This window comes from Oculina patagonica, chromosome 1, assembly GCF_052425735.1.
Source record: "Oculina patagonica isolate OP01 chromosome 1, crgOcupat, whole genome shotgun sequence".
NCBI classification, from domain to species: Eukaryota; Metazoa; Cnidaria; class Anthozoa; order Scleractinia; family Oculinidae; genus Oculina; species Oculina patagonica.
Window position 1 is genome coordinate 8,040,460 of NC_135758.1, and position 21,309 is coordinate 8,061,768.

The 21,309-nt window shown below is 38.6% G+C and overlaps 1 protein-coding gene across 1 annotated transcript; it reads right to left on the bottom strand.

The window, feature by feature from the left end:
- Positions 1-4,332: 4,332 nt before the first annotated feature.
- On the bottom strand, positions 4,333-7,501 carry LOC144648315 (uncharacterized). The gene has a single exon (XM_078507918.1). The coding sequence runs from the start codon at positions 7,499-7,501 to the stop codon at positions 4,481-4,483; it is 3,021 nt and encodes a 1,006-aa protein (XP_078364044.1). The 3' UTR covers positions 4,333-4,480.
- Between the last annotated feature and the right edge of the window lie 13,808 nt (positions 7,502-21,309).

The following is a 21,309-nucleotide window of genomic DNA, read 5'->3' on the forward strand; positions in this document are numbered from 1 at the left end:
ATAGACCCCGCGAATGACACTGAAAGCAAGGAACACAGCTTGTTATGTCGTGCCTTCAAATCCAGCGTTTTGACGTCACTGCTTGCAAGCCCCCGACGAAAGTGAAATTTACGTTATTTGACAGCTAAAACGCAGTGAAGAAAAAACTCGAATTTGTTTTTTTCGATGTTCACACCAGGATCCCATGTAGATTCGATCAAGCAAATAAAAAGAATAAATGTCAAGTACACCATTAAAACTTGGCACTTGCATCGAGTTCCTCAATCCAGGTCATAACTTCTCACTTAAGTACAGTGATCCAGTGATCTGTGGTCTATTGATCAGGTCTTTCTTGTTATAAGTATAAGTAATCAAATGGTGACGAGTGAAATTTGGAAATAATTTCACGAGTATACCATTTGATTACATTTTAATATCATAGGCGACAAATTACGCTTGCAATCGTAGGTTTTTGACTGGTATATTGCATCGCGAACTCCGAAAAGCTTTGAAAAGTTGAAAGCATACATTTTGCTCAAGTTCGCAAGTTTTTTAGTCTTTGAAGAAAACCTTTTAGAGATTCCTTTTTGCTGTTGACAAAAAGTTTCAAAGATGAATCAACTGTCAATTATGACCGTCGTTCGTTTTGAATGAACTGAAAACGGTGCCCGTGTAAAACGCTTAAAAATCCGCTCGATGCCATTTATGTAATTGGCTTAAGTCTAGAAGTCGTTTTGACGTTTTCAAATATAAAATATCATCAAAAGTTTTTTACATGGCCAAGGCTAGCTGGCGAAGATGAAATTCAAGCGAAAATGTACAAAGTTTAAGCTTTAAAACATCTTTTATTACGGACGCCATCTTGCCGCTAACTACGTTGCCATGGCAATTTTATAATTTCACATGTGAAATTATAAATTAACGTTAAAATTTCGCGCCAAAATTAAGGAGTAATTTGTCACCTATGATATTACACCTATAATTAAATATGATGACAGCAACACAGTTAATCTCAATTCAATGCAATAATTTTGTTTAACTGTCACGTTATCGTCAATAGACCATTTGCATTATGACGTAAAAGCACAAGAATTCTGGTCGTTGTAGTTAGGTTCGCGGGAAAAAAAACCATTTCTGCCTTGTGATTGGCTAAGGGCAGCCAAGCGGGAAGGTGGACATCTATGACATTTATATTTGAAGCTGAGCTGCTAAAGTTTACGCTCTTGTCGCTTCGAAACTTGCTTACACATTTATATTTCAGTTACCTGTCCAAAATATAGAAAAGAGAATGATAGCAGTTTGAAATGAAAATTGACTGACAAACTGCTGTTTGTGTTCAAGTAAGTTTAATATGTAGTAAAGTTTGTGGTAAATTTTGAATCGTAGCCCGCTTGCCCAAGAAAATCGATCGTGTTGGAGGTAAAGAAAATTACCCTCTCCGAAGAAAACGTCCCTGTGGCTTCATTTAAAAGGCAAAAAGCAAGCTCTCAGTATAAAACCAAGTCCGTTAAAATGATAAAAGTTTTTGAAAGATATTGTTTATTTGCTTGGTTGCGTGTGTGGTGAAGTTTCAACAAGTGTTTCAAAGTCCTCCAGTGGAATCTCACTCGCGCGGTTATTTATTTAATTAAGTTCCTAAAACTTGTGCTTGCAAGGTAATATGCTGGTATATATATATATATATTTTTTATTTTCAAATAATTTACGAAGACGCAATATTTTACCCTTTTTAAACATGAGGGAGTACACTCCTTAAAATCTTTGAGGCTCATCGTATGTCTTCGTACGTCTTACTCAAAAGTAATCGCTCATCAACAAAATTTTGTAAATAAAATTATATTTGCACTTGACACGGCCCTCGCTCGTACTGAAACCACAACTCCTAATCGACGAGTTGACATTACCAGTACAAAAACAAGAAATCTTATTTGTTACAAAAGAAAATTGCAATTACAGTATTAAATAAACAAATAATCTGTACATCTAGCCGATCTGTATTCACCTGCACAGGGAAGTTTTGATTGATCAGCTTGGAAATGCTCTTATCATCGACTCTTCATAATTCATCGATAAAGGTCGATTGAACGAGGAAAGTTATTTGACTCGTTTTTCTGTCTCACTGTAAAAATAGATAAAACTAACCGTCCCTCCGAGCAATCATGAAATACGGTAATTTTTTAAAGTAAAGTGAGTTAGTTTTGTAATCAAAATTAAATAATATCGATAGTTACTCAGGATAATCTTGCGCCTATAGCACAGAGCAATATTTAAACTCGCTTTTTGAAGAATGTTCTCTGCAAATAGTTTCAGACTGTAGAACGCTTCAGTTTTGTAAACTGTTTATTAATTTCAGCAAAAAAGGATCGCCCTTACAAGATTCAAATTCAAAGCAGATTGTCTGATTTAACTTGAATCGATTCTAACATAAACACTTTGATACAATAATGTATTTTTTTTATTTTAGCGCGACTAAATTTTGGGTTACAAATTTAAATGTACTTCTAGATTAAATAGCAACAAAAATTGAGCTGAAAACCTAAAGCGTGTTGTAATGTACTTCATTTACTCACACACAGCTAAGTGTGTTTCTAATCAATTTTTTGTTGCCGAATAGGGTTAGAAGCAAGGGTAATTTTTTGTTGCAACTAAGAGGCTATCGTAGAGAAAATCATCTTGAGATCAACTATACCCATGGGAATGGTGAAAGATTTTGGAAAATACGTATTCCGGATCAGAGCACTTTTGCAAAAAAAGTCAGGGTTAGCAACTAGGAATAGCGACAGGGTTAACCCTAACGATAGGGGTATTTTCTGACAACGGGGAACCTGTAGCAGAGAAAATCATATAGAAGAATAGAAAAAAACCAGAGAAAATCCAATAGAAGAACAAGAAGAACCAGAAGAACCACGATAACCAGAAGAACAAGAAGAACAAGAAGAACCAGAAGAAACAAAAGAATCACGAAAAGCAGAAGAACAAGAAGAACCAGAGGAATCACGAGAACCAGAAAACAAGAAGAACCAGAAGAACCACGAGAACCAGAAGAACAAGAAGAACCAGAAGAACCGGAAGAAACAAAAGAATCACGAAAAGCAGAAAACAAGAAGAACCAGAAGAACAGGAAGAACCAGAAGAACAAGAAGAACCAGAAGAATAAGAAGAACCAGAAGAACCACGAGAACCAGACGAACCACGAGAACCAGAAGAACCGCGAGAACCAGAAGAACCACGAGAACCAGACGAACCACGAGAACCAGTAGAACCACGAGACCCACGAGAACCAGACGAACCAGACGGACCACGAGAACCAGACGAACCACGAGAACCAGAAGAACCACGAGAACCAGTAGAACCACAAGACCTTTTTCAGTCAAGAATTAATTCACCTGCGAACGATCGATGGAAATAGATGATGAACAAAGTCAATGGCTTGCCTTATGTTCATTTGATTCTACATAAATTTTGTCATATCGTAGACTTATCCTTTCAAGCAATCTGTTTCCAGTGGGCGATTTTTTTAAAACTGTGATTTTAGGCTGAAATTATTTACGAAGAGAAGTTGTCGGACGTGATGAATGAAATTCTACCAGGTCAACTCCGCCACACAATGTACATTGATTAAACTTACTTGAACACGAACAACATTTGTCAGTCAAGTTTCATTCCAAAGCTATCATCCTGTTTTCTATATTTTTGACAGGTAACTGAAATATAAATGTGTAAGCAAGTTTCGAAGCGACAAGAGCGTAAACTTTAGCAGCTCAGCTTCAAATATAAATGTCATAAATGTCCACCTTCCCGCTTGGCTGGCCTTAGCCAATTACAAGCCAGAAATGGTTTTTTCCCGCGAACCTAACTACAACTACCAGAATTCTTTGCGTTTTTACGTCATAATGCAAATGGTCTATTATACGGAAAGACTAAAAGCTAAAACTACGGCAGCCACAAAATGCATTTCTTGGTAATAAAAAACACCTGGAAGATAGTTGCATAGTAGCAACATTATATTTTGCCAAACACCCGCTATGAAACTAAATGTTTGCAAAGAAATTAATTCTATGATTCTAAATGACAAAACCAAAGTTTCACTGCAGCCAAATGTGTTTTCCGGCGTTATAATTTAAAGATACAAGCAAACAAGATTAACTTTGAAAACTGTTCCGCCGGACCATTTTTCAAAAACCCATATCGCAATCCGTTTCAATCTTCGTCACTTTTGGCCATCCGTACCTTCTTTTGCATTTGGTGTGTTATTTAAATATCCCTTCACTGTTTTAAGATGTTATTTTATATATTTAAACGAATTTGGTGGTCAATTCCTATGCCTAAGTTTTGCTAAAATCCGTGACACGGTCCCTTTAATATTGGTTGAATGAATGATTTTCTTTTTGGTCCACTGTCGCTGATTCAGTTAAACTATGTACTGCTAGGCTTTATTTTAGAATTATTGCTACGTCGAAATTAACGTGGCATGTCTTCTTAGTAAATCAAACTTACCGATTCATTTTCCAAAATCAAACGTCACGTTATCTCCAATCAGCAGAAATGGTGCCCACTGTCTTACGTGATTGTAGCCGTTAGCTCTCATCCACTTCATGGCCTCGTGAAGAGATTCGCTTGCGCTTTCCCCACGAACAAGGTGATCGTAGAAATTATTCATCAACTGCTCTGTTGCACTGTCTTCCAAGGCCCACAGTGCCACCAACACTGAGCGTGCACCGGATCCTAAGAACGCTCGAGCGATTCCAACAACGCCTTCAACTTTCGTCTCTCCTTGGCCACTGTGACAACAGCTCAGTACCACAAGCTTGGCTCTCAGTTGAACTCGAGAAATGTCAGACATTGTCAACAGGTATTCTTCTTCGACAGGAATTTTGGTGATGGGACGTGGAGGGCAAAGGGCAATTTCTCCTCTTTCAGCATCACCATGTGCAGCAAAATGTACAAGGCTTACTGAATTTATCCTATCAAGTACCGCCTGCTTAGTTGCTTGCTCTCCCAACAAAGGCTGAACGCCCAGCAGTCGTCCAATCATGGCTGCTTCATTTCCTGCACAGGGTAATCTAGATATGTTCTTTTTCTTTCCTTTGTAACGCACCAAACCAACATCAGGATCTCCCACTATCAGTGCACCGGTCTGACTGTGATAGTCTGCTGGACTGTCCTGAATGAGCTTGAGAGTCGTGAAAGAAGGAACGATGCGGATCCTGAAAGTCTCGGCTAAATATTTCCCTCTCTTATCTGGTAACGCTGCAAATGGAACGTTGTACAAGGAGCGATCAGGAACAATGATGATCTCGGGTTCCTCGAGTAAGTCGGCTACGGGAGCGATGATCATTTTGTAACACAAAGAGATGTCTGGTTCCTGATTTTTGTTTTCTTCTTCCTCTTCCACAATTCGGAAAGAAGCGGGACTGCCTTTCTGAGTTGACTTTGATGTCGCTTTGACGTCATCATGTAAAGAGCGATCCTCGCAACGCTCCTCTGGTAAAATAGCAAATCTTCGAAAGCTTTTTGCAAAAAAGTCATTTAAATTTCTAACTTGCTGTAGTCCACGGCTTGCAGTGTCATCATTTATTTTCATTTGTCGGAAATGCATGACACCACTTTTATTTAAAACCCATAATAATAAAACTTGAGAAGAATAAGAGATGTATAAACAAGTGCAACTACTTTCCTTCTTCATGATCTGTTCGATACCAGCCCGCGATTGAGGGTTGACTGAGACTTGATTCTTCACAGAGTACTGAGCTGACATTAAATCTGCCAGAGCTCTGGCCCGTCCAAGTTCTGCCACATAGAGAGCTTCGTAAGGATTTCCAGAATCACAAAACATTTCACTTAGCTTCCAGAAGGGAAAACCTCGCAGGTCGGAAAAGTTTATCTTAAATTGATCGTTGTCTCCGAGAAAACCTCGCAATTCCTCGCACTTGCAGATACTTGAATGGAGATACGAAAAGGCTTCCTGCGTTTTTCCTTGGTAAAACTTAAGCTGTGCAAGCTTATAAAGTGACACAAATTGTTGTTCAACGTTTCCAATCTCTTTGCTCATTGCTAGTGCCTTCTCAAGATAATCTTTAGCTTTGACATATTCACCGAGACAAATAAATACACCTCCTAAATTTCCGTAATATGCTGCTTCTCCGTCTAAGCTACCGATTTCTTTTCTGATCTCAAGTGCTTTCTCGTAATGTTCTTCAGCCTTGACATAATCACCAATAACGAAAAACACTTTTCCAAGGTTTCCGTAACATATGGCTTCTCCGTTTCTATAACCAGTTTCTTTTGATATTGCAAGTGCTTTCTCAAAATAATCTTTAGCCGTCGCGTATTTGCCAAGGGAGAGAAATACATTCCCTAAACTTCCGTAACTTCTTCCTTCTCCGTCTCTGTCTCCGATTTCTTTTTTGATGGCAAGCGCATTCTCAAGACACTCTTCGGCCTTGACATATTCACCAAGATTTACAAAAGCCGTTCCCAGATTTCCGTAAGCTGTGGCTTCACCATATCTGTCGCCAAACTCTTGACTAATTGCAAGCGCTTTTTCGTGATACACTTTACCCTTGACATATTCACTTAGTGAGAGAAACACATTTCCTAAGGTTCCGTAATCTGCTGCTTCCCCTCTTTTGTCACCAATTTCTTTTTTGATTGCAATTGCTTTCTCGAGATATATTTTAGCCTTGCCATATTCAGCAAGATAGTAAAACACAGTTCCCAGGTTTCCATAGTCTCTTGCTTCTCCATTTCTGTCATTTCCAATTTTAATTCTCATCGCAAGCGCTTTCTGGAGATGGGTCACGCTACTTAAATACTCACCAAGAATTAGGAAAACAGCTTCAAGGTTTCCGTAACAAAAAGCTTCCCCTCTTTTATCTCCGATCTCTTTCATAATCAGAAGAGCCTTTTCCATGTGTTCTTTAGCCTTGTGATGTTCACCCAGAGAATGGAACACATTTCCTAGGTTAACATAACATGACGCTTCTTCCCTTCTGTCACAAGTTGCTTTGGTGATTTTAATTGCTCTCTCGTGATAGTCTTTAGCTTTGACATATTCACCAAGAGATCGAAAGACGACTCCTAGGTTTCCGTAAGCTGAGGCTTGTCCTTTGCAGTCACCAATTTCTGTACTGATTGCTAACGCCTTCTCACAGAGTCCTTTTGCTTCTAAATGTTTACACTGCTCCTCGTATAATTTAGCCAGTTGCAAGCTTAGCCTGCTTTCTAATACTTTTTCACCTCTTTTGTGAAACATGCTAAGAAGTTTTCTGCCGTATTGTAATGCCCTCGTGTAATCATTATTGACCAGACAGTACGCCTCAAACAGTTTGAAATATATTATTTCAGTAAATGTTTGGAATACTTCTTCTTTTGTGACTGCTTTGTTGTCAAGGATGATCAAGCATTCCTTGAGTAATTCGATGGCTTTTAGAACTCGACAGGTGTTGAGAAGGAAGTCGACGAAAATGAGGGCGATGGAGATAGCTTGTATGACTTCCTCCATGTTTTTCATGTCAAACATATCTGTTGAATAAGAAGAAAAGTTGTACTTTTGAGAAAATAATAGAAACTCAGTAATCTGTTAAATTTTTAGCGATTTTTCAGCTGTCGGTAAAAACAATATAGCTCATTTCTCAGAAATCAGCTGAATCAGTACAAAATTTGCAGCTCTTAGAGAAGATCTCAGCAACCAGTTAGAAACTGTCAGACGTCCACCCCGCCTAATAAGATCCAATGCAAATGTGGCGGCTGTTAAATTTCGGCTGAAAAAAGAAAATTAATTTGTCAACGGAATTAAGTTACTCTCACTTAAAGATAAAGTCAAAGTAAATCAGTGTATGAAGTTTAAAGGCTATACGTCCATCTAATGGGAAGTTACAGGGGTATTTATATTGCCAAAAACATGAAAACGAGGCTAGGCAGGCCGGGGTGACTTTTTCCATACAAATCTCTAAAATTTTAATGTCATAACTTTGCAGCCATTTAATCCAAAACACTGAAACTTCTCAGAAAAGCATAATATTTCATACATATTTAAGTGCCACCATCAGCGTTTTAAAAAACTTGATCAAACAACAGAAATGAATGACAACCATTTTTTCATAAGTATTATTCCCTCAAGAAAACTCTTTAATCCCTACTAGAAATCAGGTTGAAAATTCGCATAATATTTTAGGCCTTTTTTTCATCTAATTTTGACCATACCATTACACATTCGTTATAAAATGGTGCAACAGCAATTTTTTAAAGTAATTTTGTCAGGCGTGTATTTATCTGGCCTCCAGATGACTGAAGAAAAAAGTCAAGAACTTAACATGTTTCCTGTCGACATAATTGGGCTCAGAATAACGTTTCAGAAAAATAAATGTACTTGAATGTGATATATATTTTCATTCCGCCCTCTTTATTATTATATTATGATTTTCAAAGCACATGATCTTTCACTTTGTTTTTCTCCTTTCATATAAATTCAAAGATAATCATATACGATGTCCTGATAATTTTGGCCGGAAATGGCAATTGCGATGCTTCTTAGATTTAAATTTTGCTGCGGTAAAAGTAGTGCCGATTCAACTGATCTGGTTCAAAAGTGATTTTTCCTTCAAAATAACAATGCCGCATCAAACGTTCTAACCATTGGCTGCGTTCCGATTTCGAATAGGAAGTTGTTGAGTGCAAAATAACAGAAATAAAATTAAAAGTATACAGTAAGCAGGTATCTATCTTCCAACACAATGGCTTTTCATTTCATGTACAATATTTATAAGGCTGCAGATCACAACGGTTACTGAGTTTACGTATACTCACGTACCTAAGCCGAAGACGACTCAGACATTGAATTATGGCGTGACACATTTAGTCTCATACCTTACTTTCCCCCGTGTTTCTGCTAATTCAGTTTCATTCACAATTCAAGTCGCTGAAAACAACATAGGTGTTAGCTATCTTTTCACAGAAGAGCAGGGCAGAATGCAATAGCAGTGCATTGTTGTAACATTAGCTTGAAGACAGCGAAGCAGGAATCTGTTTGCTGAAATATGGAGTTTGTTCACGGCGCCATTGTTAAAAAAGCTCCCCATTGCGACGACGGGCCTTTCCTAGTTTTCCTTGATTCTGGGCGATCTAAATCAATAGCGCTTTGGTGGATCCATAACCCGATGAACGAACGCCCGTGCTCCATAAACGAGAAATACTAGCTTTTTTTCAAAAATGGAGTACGAAATTTAAGGTCTTCCAACCGCGTGCGTCATAACTTGATAGAGAAACGCTAAGCGTGATCTATCTCTCGTACCCGCGAGATAACTCTAAGCCGTTGAAAAATTTATTGCTTATTTTACATTCTTAACCGAAAATTTTCGGTGGAAACGACATTTTTAACTTCTTATGAACGTTACATTTAAAGTTTGGTTTAAGGATCTCTTCATAAGAGTCCGGTCAACCGGAATGTTCCAGATTCTAAGATCTCGCTTTACCACTATTTCCATGTAAAAATTTGAACATATGAACAAGGGACAAAATTCGCCGGCTAACAGGCCAGTCCGGCTTCCTGCCCTTTATTATAGGCCCAATTCAGCCTGGGATATATTTTAGATTTTGTTGTATGTCCATATTTCTGACCGTTTTTTGGAGAATGTCAGTTCATTTCTAATGCATAAGGATCATTGTAAGTAGGTTAATACTTTCCAATTTTAAAAATCCTTTTTGACAATATTTTGGTATGATCAAGATAAACAAGTTCTCGTCAATTATTTTGGATCAACACTCCCGCTAACCTTAATTACTGTACCTACCGGAACTGGAACTGGAATCTTCCCTTTAAAAGAAAAAGTCAAAATAAGTCATCTAATTTTCCTAGCTCAATATTAGCATTCCGTGTACAATTCCCTTCAGGCTGTAAGCAAGGCATTATATATCACTGAGTTGTGATGATTCAGGGAAGTTTCATTCCAGTACACGATTAGCAGAATGACATCTTTTTCATCTTATCATCGTTGTTATTGGTACACTTGGACAACTTTCACTTTTCAGTGTCTTTCAGTTTTCATGATGATTCGTGTCACAGAAGATAATTGTTCTTTTAAGGTATCAGCCACCGTTAAAAGGTGCAGTTTTTCTAAATTTGAGATTTTGTGATGTTCAGATAAAGCTCTTCAAGGGCGTTCTTTTACAAAAAAGTTCACAAAAAAATCTTATTTCTGCGCGAAGTTATTGCGCGATAAAGTTTTTGCAAGGTTAATTATGTTAATTGCCCGTTGAGATGTCCTGTCAACGCGTCACGAAATCCCAGATCCATTGTTCACGCAAGAACATATTTGCAAGAACAAGCGGTAAGCGCCGAATGCGGGCAGTCGGTTTCCGCGCCAGCAAATGAAAGCCGATCGTAAATTCATGTTGAAGAACCGGTTGAAGATCTAGAAAGTGGTCACACTGAATAGAATAGAAGACGCGCTACTGTTCAATGGAAACAGACACGCATAAATATTGAAATAAAACGACAGTGACGGTGGATACGGCCTGCCTTGTGAAACATTTAGGGTTTACAATCGACGATATTTGTTGTCTGAAAATATGTAAGCCTTAAATCAAATTTATTCTTACCCAGCTAGAACTACTAGTCTCATTTCGGCAAGCCTGTTTTCTTTTGTGTTGACCGAACGTTATTTCGAGGCTTCACCTTCACTTTCAGCTGCAATCGCCGTTTGTTACCGGCTTTGTCGCGCTTTCGATGAATCAGTACCACCAAACTCGAAGCATGTCAAATCATATAACATAAATGCGGCTCCGTATGTGGAGCGAAAATTTTGAATTTTCTATAAACTGTATAAACCTCGATTTGTATCCGGTCAGAAGATAAAAATATATCGCCACGTTCCGCGCAAATGTTTTGCCTGCTGAATGTAACCTGTCAAGCATCTATTGTTAGAGAAGGATGACCCTTTCTGGTAAGCATCAACCTTGACGTTCCAGGCGTTATAATCCCATTATGGGTAAGACTCCGCAAAAAATATATTTCGCTTTTTTCTCGGAAAGAAAATTTCGACAAGTTGAACGTACGTTTTTAACTCCAAGTCGGCAGCCCCTGAACCGATTTGGCTGAAATTTGGCCAGCTTATTGCCAGATAGTTTTTCTCCGAAACCGTGTCTGCGATTTTTGTTTTCTTTTCTCGTTTTCGAATAATTTATATTTTTCCACAGGAAGTGGCGATGATTCGTCTCCCCTAACTTCATCTGCGCATTACAAAAGAACAAACGCACTTGTCAAAAAACTGAGACACGGTTTTTTAGAGAAAGGTGTTAAGAGGCAAACGCGATGTTTTTCGTTTTCTTCCGCTTAATTTCGGCGGACCCGGAGCGTGATTTACACAGACATATACTTTCGCAAAAACGTCTCAATTTTGCGTTTGTTTTAAGTTTTTGTCATTTTTAAAGGAATAATTCATAATCTGGAACTATTAAGCTTTCAGAAAATGTGTGGTTTGTAGGGGTTTGTATTAAAAACAAAAGCGCTGGAGCGATCCGGGCGCGGACGGTCCTGAAGGGTGGCTGATACCTTAAAATGCTCTATCGAGGACTTGATATGTCAATCAATTTTATAAACTTTCTTCCGTCTATTGCTATATACTGCTGCTGCTATAAAAAAAACAACAGTTGGATATAGTTTTTATCTAGGGTTAATATTATTTAACGAGAAAACGACACGCGGAAAGCAGGATTAACAAATTCTCCAAATGTAAAATCTTGAGAAAATGAAAACATGATTGTCATAATATTTATAAAACATGTATGTCATTTGACATTGTTTGAGTAATTCTTTATTTAAAGACACTCACGTCACAAGCATTGACGTTGTTGCATCTATAGCAAAATTCTCTATCTAATTGGTTTTCAATGCACATATTTGTCACGTTACTGGCACGATCTCACGAAGCTGTTTACAGCTATCCAATTACAACTTTCTGTGATACCGTGAACGTGTACCTTTAAAGGCCCAGATACTGCATTCCTTTCTTCACTTAAATATAAGGGTTCCATGGTGATCTGTCGTACGCACAAGATCTTATGGAAATCGAGTAAATAATGAAAATAAAGCACGGAAGTGAATTCTGAGTGAGAAATTTATTTTCGTACCCGTTTTCTCAAAATATATTTTGGGCCGATAGAGGCGTATATCTGTACCGACTCCCTCTGTACTACTTTCGTACCTGCACCCCACTACACCCTCTATGCAACCCCTCTGTACCCCCACCGACCCTCTGTTTCCCCTTTGTTTGAATGTAAGGCTATATGTTCGCCTTGTTGAATTACCCCGTCTTCGCTCGGTCAAGTATAAAGGACATTTGTTTCATTCATCAAATGCAACAAAGAGAATTAAGCTTTTGATAAGCTGATGTAATAAAGTAATCTGAACTCAATCGACTTTTCCATGGGAATAATCCGCCCCACATCGGCCCCCAATCGACTCCACATCGACCTCACATCGGCTCCAAGTCACCTCCAATTGACCGTATGTCCATAATACTTCAACATAGTGGTGAAGATAAACAACAGTTTGTTGGAATTCGTTGGAACTGTGACTGGTGCGCTCTTACTATAAAGTTCACTCAAGCGCTTCCAGTATGAATCCACAGGGCCGTAACCGGACCTTCGGCATAGACGAGGCAAAATCATGTAAGAAGGTTCTGGGGGCATGCTCTCCAGAAAATTGGAGAACTAGCAGCTCTGAAACTATTTCTTAAGCGTTTTTCGTAAGGTATTTCTTGAAAACAATCAATCTTCTTCAACTGGGAATTATTTCCCCAACTAAACATATTTTGTTTTTAATTCTGGGTTAAAACCAAGACGAAGCAAGTGCCTCGTCTTGCCTCTTGCTAGTTACGGCCCTGATCCATTGTTCCATTGTTCCAAAACTCAGATAACATGAGTTCAAGCAAGACATGGTAATCTACCACAAGGTGAATAGCACGAGCTCAATATGCTGCCCTCAGATAACATGAGTTCCACAAGGAACTCACCAACCTAGTAAGACATAATAATCTAGCACGAGGTCAATATGCTGCCCTCACATAACATGAGTTCCAGAAGAAACTCACCACCCAAATAAGAAATATGGCAAAAATAATATGGCAAAAAGTTTATGCTGCTCTCAAATAACATGAGTTCCACAAGGAACTCAGCACCCAAATAAGACAGAATAATCTAACACGAGGTAAATATGCAGCACTCAGAAAACACGAGTTCCAGAAAGAACTTACTGTGACCACCAACTAAGAAATAATAATTTACAACGAGGTAAATATGCTGCCTTCGGATAACATGAGTTTCATAAGGAACTCACCACCCAACTAAGACATAACAATGTGGCACAAAGTTTATGCTGCTCTCAAATAACATGAATTCCACAAGGAACTCACCACCCAAGTAAGACAGAATAATCCAACACGAAGTAAATATGCAGCACTCAGATAACACGAGTTCCATAAGGAACTCACCACCAACTAAGAAATAATAATTTACAACGAGGTCAATATGCCGTCCTCAGATAACATGAGTTCCATAACGAGCTCACCACCCAAGTAAGACACAATAATCTACCACTAGGTCAATATGCTGCCCTCAAATAACATGACTTTCATAAGGAACGCCACTACTCAAGTATCACATAAAGTGCAAGGCAGCGAGGCTTGCGATCCATTCCGGTTAGCTTAATAGCACTTCGGTTAGCCTAAATAAATCACCGGTTAGCCTACAGTTAGCTTAGGTAGCTTGCGGTTAGCCTTTTGGAGAACGGATTTCTGCCTCGCATGCCTCGCATGCCTCGCTGCCTCGCCTCGCATGCCTTAGACTCGAATCCACCTCGTTATGATAAGCATTTTACGCAAGGGATTTTTTACTTTCTAGTCAGAATGGTTTCAGATGCAGGGCTAGTGTAAGTGTTAGAGGAGAGAAGTCAAACAAAGGGCACAAAAGAATACATTGCCATTCCTGCGATACGCGATCTTGATTTTTTTTATAATCATACGACTGAGCATCGATTCACCTACGCAGATAAATGGATGGGGGAAATATAGTACCTGCGAACTTCGTATTAGATCACTTTTGTTCTTTCGACTAAGCTGCAAGGCCACCTTAATTACCCACGACCAACTGGTGTCTCTTTGTCCGAAGTGCTCTTATAAGTCAGCCCTACCTAGCCTCTAACCCGAACGCATTTCTATTCCCACTTTCCTGTTATTCCTAAGCCACATGAAATGAGGAGGTCAACTCATTTTAAACCTCAAAGCTAAATAGAAGCGTAGAACGTTTCTACAAAAACGCCCCTCCCGAGCCTAGTATGGAAAGATATTTAAGTCGAGATTTTAATATTGAAATAAAGACTTCCATATGGGAAGGATGAATCCTATAATAAAGGTGGTGGCAAACGAGGACACAATGTTGCGGACACATTGTTGCTAATGATGTTTCTTGGGTGGGCAAACGAGCAGGAGGCCCATAAGGAGGAGGGGGGGGGTGCGATGGGTGCGTCCGAACCCCCCACGAGCCTTGGAAGTACCGTATTTTCTCGATTAAACGCCGGGCCCCGAATAAGCGCCGGGTCTCCAAGTTGTATTTGAAAATAAACCCCTTAAACAATTATTAAAGGTTTAATACGCTTAAAAAATAATGTCTAATTATATAGCTGTTAAAAATAATGAATAACAAGAACATTGAGAAGCTTGAGAAGCTTAAAATCGGGCGCTTTGCCTTGAAAGGCAGGGTTCAGTACAGCAGAAACCACGAAGCAGTTACTTAAGTAGCACTCAGTCCGACTGTGTTTGTGTAAGTCACAGGGCTTGCATGAGCTGTATTAGTGTGCATAATATAATATCTAGAACGTTGTCGAGATTGCATTATTACTTAATGACATGATGGTTTCAATTTATAAATGTATCTCACACAATACAAATAAACGATTGAAGTAGATGACTAGACAATGTAAAGTTTTAAGACTTAGCAAAGTGCAGTGTATTGGTAATACTGTAAGGTGCAGTTTCACCTGAAGGTCGTGTGCTTTTCGGTATTTTCCAGGCATTGCACTTTGATGGGACAGTACTACAACTGTTTACCGGGGAACTACTATTGTCAAGAAAATGATCACAACTTGTTGATGAATGATTGAACATTTGTTTCATACCATTACTGTAATAGCAATTGATGAAGGCTTTTAGTCCTGAACCAAAGTATAAGGACTGGGAAATACTGAAACCCATTATCAGCCACCTTAAACGGAAATATCTTGTTGGTGTTTCAAGGAATTCAAGGAAACTTCACTCATCCCATGTATCTATGTATTGCGGTATTTTGTAATTTTTTGAGTGATTTTTGGGGATGTTTGGCAGGTGATAGTTTTTTTAAAAGAATTAGTAAAATTTAGACAACTAAGAAATATTGAAAATTTAATGTGAATTTAACATTGGAATTTGAAGTTAGAAATTGGCAGACGGACACCAAACAGTCCCGTGACATCCTGGAGTGTTTTTGCATGGGGGTCAACTGTGTGATGATGTTTCCATTTTTTTCTTCAATCCCCACTGATAAAGAACTGTTGTTGGTGTTATGTTGGTGTTATCACATGTCAAGCCTTTAACAAGGTATGAAAGAACACAAGGATTTAAATTATTCTGGTGCTCAATTTTTGCGTAACTAAAATTAATGTTACTCAAATTCCTGATGGATTCTGTCTTAAACTGTTACGAGCTTAGTATTTCCAAATTATTGCATGTCAATGTAAGGCAAGACAAGACATGCCTTGGTTCTTATGTAATTCTCTTAAAAACACATAAGATATTGACTATAATTTTGTCTGTGCTATGGCAATTCACAGTGGGGTGGTCTTGATGTGTCTTTAACTTGTAGACTGGACTGGACTAGTAAAACGCGGACTAGTAAAACGCGGACTTGTAAAACGCCTCTAGACACTTCGAATTCCTTGGCCACAATCATCTTACGGCTCTCTTCAATACATAATGTCTCAAAAAAACAGTAACCTCAGAAAGAAGTCAGAAGCAAATAAGGTCGAAAGACCGAATTTGAACATATAACGGCAAATGTTCTAATGTCACGAACGTAGGAGTCGTGTAGGCCCGTCACCTTTATTTACCACATACTGCCCCCAAATTAAAACAGTACCCTCAGAAAGAAGTCAGAAGCAAATAAGGTCGAAAGACCGAATTTAAACATTTAACGGCAAATATTCTAATGTCACGAACGTAGGAGTCGTGTAGGCCCGTCACCTTTATTTACGATTGACTGTTGATTTCTGGACGGGCCCCGTTCTACCTCGTGCGAGCAATACAAACGACTGCACTCAACAGACGTCAAGTAGTGGAAAGAAAGAAATATATGCACACAACTCATAGCATCAATCCCGTTGTTTTAGTAGGGGTTTGCAGAACGAACATGTGCTATACTGCAAAAACATCTCCACGCTAAAACAGACCATAGAGTGCTCAAAAAAGCTAGAAATATGCCGTCGAAGAAACACACAAGAGCTTCAAACACAAATTGTTTCGCTCGCTAAACCGTTTAGTTTTATCCGATTTACAAGCGCTTGTTTTACAAGTCCGCGTTCTACAAGTCCGTGCTTAACAAGCCCTCGTTTTACAAGTCCGCGTTTTACAAGTCCGCGTTTTACTAGTCCTCGTTTTACAAGTCCGCGTTTTACTAGTCCGCGTTTTACTAGTCCGCCTTTTACAAGTCCGCGTTTTACCTGAGTCCGCGTTTTACTAGTCCGCGTTTTACAAGTCCGCGTTTTACTAGTCCGCGTTATACTAGTCCTCGTTTTAAAAGTCCGCGTTTTACTAGTCCGAGTTTTACTAGTCCAGTCCAGTCCGCGAAATACAGCAGCCAAAACTCCCCGCCCTCTAAAGATAAGTCCTTGACGGTTCTTGTCGTTTTTCGGTGCCTATTCATCTTCGGCATCTTTCTCATCCACCTCTCGTTCTGTCCTGTGTCTGTCATCACACGAAAGAAAACCTGATTCTCAAAAAATCTGCCACAAAAGGAAATTGACAAAAACAATATGAAAACCATATATCGAAAGTTTCTTATTCTAAAATTTTATCATACGTCTTAATTCAGAGCTACAAAGAAGTTCCTCCTTTTGAGTTATTGATACTGTTCTTACAGTACCTCTTTCCACTAGCGAAATTTTACAAAATTCCTTCGCGGCGAAAAGGTAGCGCGAATCCAGAACAGACTCCAATCGAGAGTGGGTTAATTCTAGATTACTATTAATTAACTATTACAACATTCATTTTTAAAATAGTTTCCCAAGCCGACTAAGCTAACTAAACGTCGAGTGTATCTTTCAGTAAACAAAACATGCCGTTATGACGCCGGAAATCCAGCTCACGCATACTATACCCCGTGACTCACGCAAACCTCCGACTTACGTGCTACTACAGTCATTCCTTTCTAAACATTTTTTTTTTGACCACCACCGTACCTTTCTACCCAAAAAACTCATGAAACCGCCCGGTTTTAACCTGTTTTAACCTTTCAAAAATTAGAGCGTTCGAAACTAAATAAGATCCGTAATCACAAACAACATACAGCCGTTTACCAGCACTCTTTAAAACTCCTGAAACCCCTCAAAATCAGGCAAAATAAATCTTTGAAATAACCTTTATCAATGTTTCTTATTTTTTATTCAGTTCTATAAAACGCCTTTCATACACTACTGTCAAACAAAAATTTCAATTTCCTCAAAGTTTCAAGACAAAAGAATAACAAATATTCCGTGCACAATGTAATTTGATTAAGCCAATATTATCACGTCTAAAAATACTTCAAGCAATTCAGTGAAAACCCGTTTTTTTTTTCGTATCAACGAAAACCACTTTCGAATAATCAATACATGAAAATAACAATAAGATCAAAAGGAAGAAAGGAACCTTTCTAATTATTTGAAGACTTTCAAAGCCGTGATATTATGCATCCAATCCGCGATAAAATTTAATTACAACAAAATCCAAGTTCTCATTTTGAATTCCATTTTTTTCAGTTGATATCTTTATCCAACTTGTGAAAAATTCCATTCAAGTTCCTATTAATACTGTACATTCCCAATGTTTTGCTCAGGTCTTCAGAAGCGTCTTACTAACCAAATCTAAAATAATTCCAAAACATGCTGTACAAGCATTCTACTCTTTGTGACAAACGACTTGACGACCAATTGTTCAGAAATGAAAATCGACACAGTTCTTGCTAAATAAAAAAAAAGTTTTACGGCGGAGTCAGGCTCAAAAAATATACCGCAAGATCACAGCCCCATTCATAGTCAGAAACCAGCAAACCATCTAGTTTGCTAAAAAAAAACACTGCGTGACATCAATGACGTTACCTTTTTCATTTACAAAAATAACTTTAACTTGTCAAAGTAAGTGCAATTTCACAATGGTGAATATCAGTACAGTATGGGGCCCAGTTCTCGGCCGGGTCCAGTTCTCGGCCACTTTGTGTTTAACGCGTTTTTTCACACTCCAGTTGAATCAAAAGAAAAAGGTATTTCCTTCAAACGATAGACTGATTCATGTGCTTTAAGTATCTTGAGTTTGATCGTTCAATTCGATATAGAAAGCTCACACGTCGAGTTTACGCGGAGGTAGGTGAATTTGCATTCCCGAAAAAGTTGTTTGTTTACGGCTCCAAATTCATGGATGTAGTTAAATTCGTATTTTATCCAAAAGCCCCCACCATACGAGCTAATTTTTGGCATGTGAAACGTAGAATAATTCAGCTTTCTGCTTTAGTTAACTTTTCGTTGAACCGTTGTATTTTTTGGTCTTAATTTACTTCGAAATTTTTTCTTGCGACGTTTGCGTATTTGCCAGTTCTCGGCCACCCTGCTCGCTATCACAGCTTAGCGCTTGGTTTTTAATATAATTTCATCTGCTGCTGCCAGAATGAAAGAAATAAATGTTTTAAAAATAAAGTTCAATCTTATCTCTAAGTTTTGAGCTGACTCTTGTCTTGTCTATTATTTCTACAACACCTAAATCTTTCAAGACCTTTTCACTGCAAAATAAACCATCTAAATGCACGGGTCACACAATGCGGTTTTGCCAGAACCTGCACATAGGCAACTAGGCGCGTTAAAATCCTTCTTTTCTAAAGTAAAACAAAGGCTCATAAAAATAATTTGGGATCGATATAGTATAAATAGGTTTACAGAGTGATTTTATGACTGTGAAAATTAATTGAGCATTTTTTTACAGATAATTACGCACAAGCTTTTTAGTGGCCGAGAACTGGGCCAAGGTGGCCGAGAACTGGGCCCACAAATGGAGCTTTTATTTTTATTATTGCTCGGGCAAATTAATTTTTGACCGGTCGATAGCTTTACACCAAAAAGCTGAATAATGTAGCTAGCTCTGGGAGAAATTTCAAGTTCCTGCGGTTCTTCTGAGGTAAGAAATACAAGTTTACGTCAAAAGTGGCCGAGAACTGGGCCCCATACTGTACTTTGCCCCGTAAGCTTTTTTCTCTGTCCTTCCGCCGAAGCAAAAAAACACAACCTGATTACACATTAACCCAAAAGTCGACCAAGTGTGCCTGCAACGATTTCCTGTCAAAACTTAAATGAAAACCATTGCGGTTTTGTAGCAACCCCAAGCTATCCCCATCTTTTTGGCCGCGCCAGGAGACTACGCTCTAGGACGACCAAAGGGTAAACTATAAATCGGCCACGCCCGATTAAAAATCATTTCTTAGAAACAAATACAACTTCGTAAGGGTTTTTGGGTGGGCTTATAAGCGGAGGGGCTTATATTCGGGAGGGCTTATAAGCGGAAGGAAAAAACGTTTCGAAACGAGCCTCGGGAGTGTTGATCGAAATACTGTCATCCGGTAGAGGGGGGCTTATATCCGGGGGGGCTTATAACCGGGTGTATTTTTTTGTTTCCAGGTTGATGGGCCTATAACCGGGGGGGCTTATAACCGGAATTTTACGGTAGGGCTTGAAAAAACTCCTAAATTCAAATAAACGCCGGCCCTATCGGGCCAAGTTTGAAATAAACGCCGGGGGCGTTTAATCGAGAAAATACGGTACGCTCATTGTGAAAAGAAAATCCATCAAAATAAATAAATAAATACGGGGAATGGTATTCCTGTACTCCTGTACTGTTTACATTCAATATGGTCCTTTGGGTTGAAGGTCCACCATTTGTAGATTCGTGAGGTATATTTTTGACCAAATTGTGTGATTCTAGGTTAATTTCAACTATACATTCTACCAAATGTCCTTAATAATCTCGAATAGTCGAACCGTTCGAAGTGCCATTAATATTCCCAGGCGCTAGAAAAAAGAGAGGAGACTGGGTACTTTTTGGGCTTGGAAGCACCCAAGAAGGTTGGAGCTTGGCACAGTGCTAAAAGATCAACAAACCGACTCTCAGGCTGATTTATTTAATTACCATTTGACACTGAAATAATGAAACCTATCTATTTCCTGCCTTACTTTTATGTACTGCCGTCATTGTTTGCTATTTATTGTAAATTACGTTTACAAGGTTCTGTTTCTAAAACAATACGTTTTTGAATTTAAAAATTACCAGATTATTGTGTCTATTGTCGTTGCTACCTTGACTTTTACCTGCCTTGTTTCCTTACAAACTGTCTTCAAAACGCACGAAATGCTGTTCAGATAACCTATTTTTTTTTTTAATTTCCTGGGGGAGAATGCCCCCATATCCCCCTACGTTCAGGGGTTCACGCCGGAGGCGCTCATACGTATCCCCCCTCCCGTGAAATATCCTGGTTACGGGCCTGAATGGGGTAACAAATGTTACGGGTGCGGGTAAACAGGGTAACATTTGTGTCCGCAACAATGTTTCTGCGACATTGTATTCTCGTTTGCCACTACCTAAAGTATTTTGTTACACCGAAGAAATAGCAGATTATTACTGAGGTATAATAAATAGCAATTACTGTTAGTTTTTAGTATTTCAAACATATTCAATGAATAATTCCGTTTGATAATTTTGTTTATAGTAGTATTCGCCTGGTAAATTTACATTTTCCGCAGAGTACCCTTTTTGACAATGTTGACAATCAAAATGTCAAATAAATCAAACATTCTATAAAATGGGAAATAAGATCAGTAATCTCGACTATATTGAAATTCAGAATTCAATATATTGGATACTTTTACCAGGGATAAAACAAGACACAAATTAGACGACAAGCCAAAGGAGTAAATACTTTTAAAAACTCTGTTTCAATATGTTCACTTTCGAGAGACAGTTCTGTCAAAAATCTAACTGACTTACCCTCGATGTTTGTATATTGAAA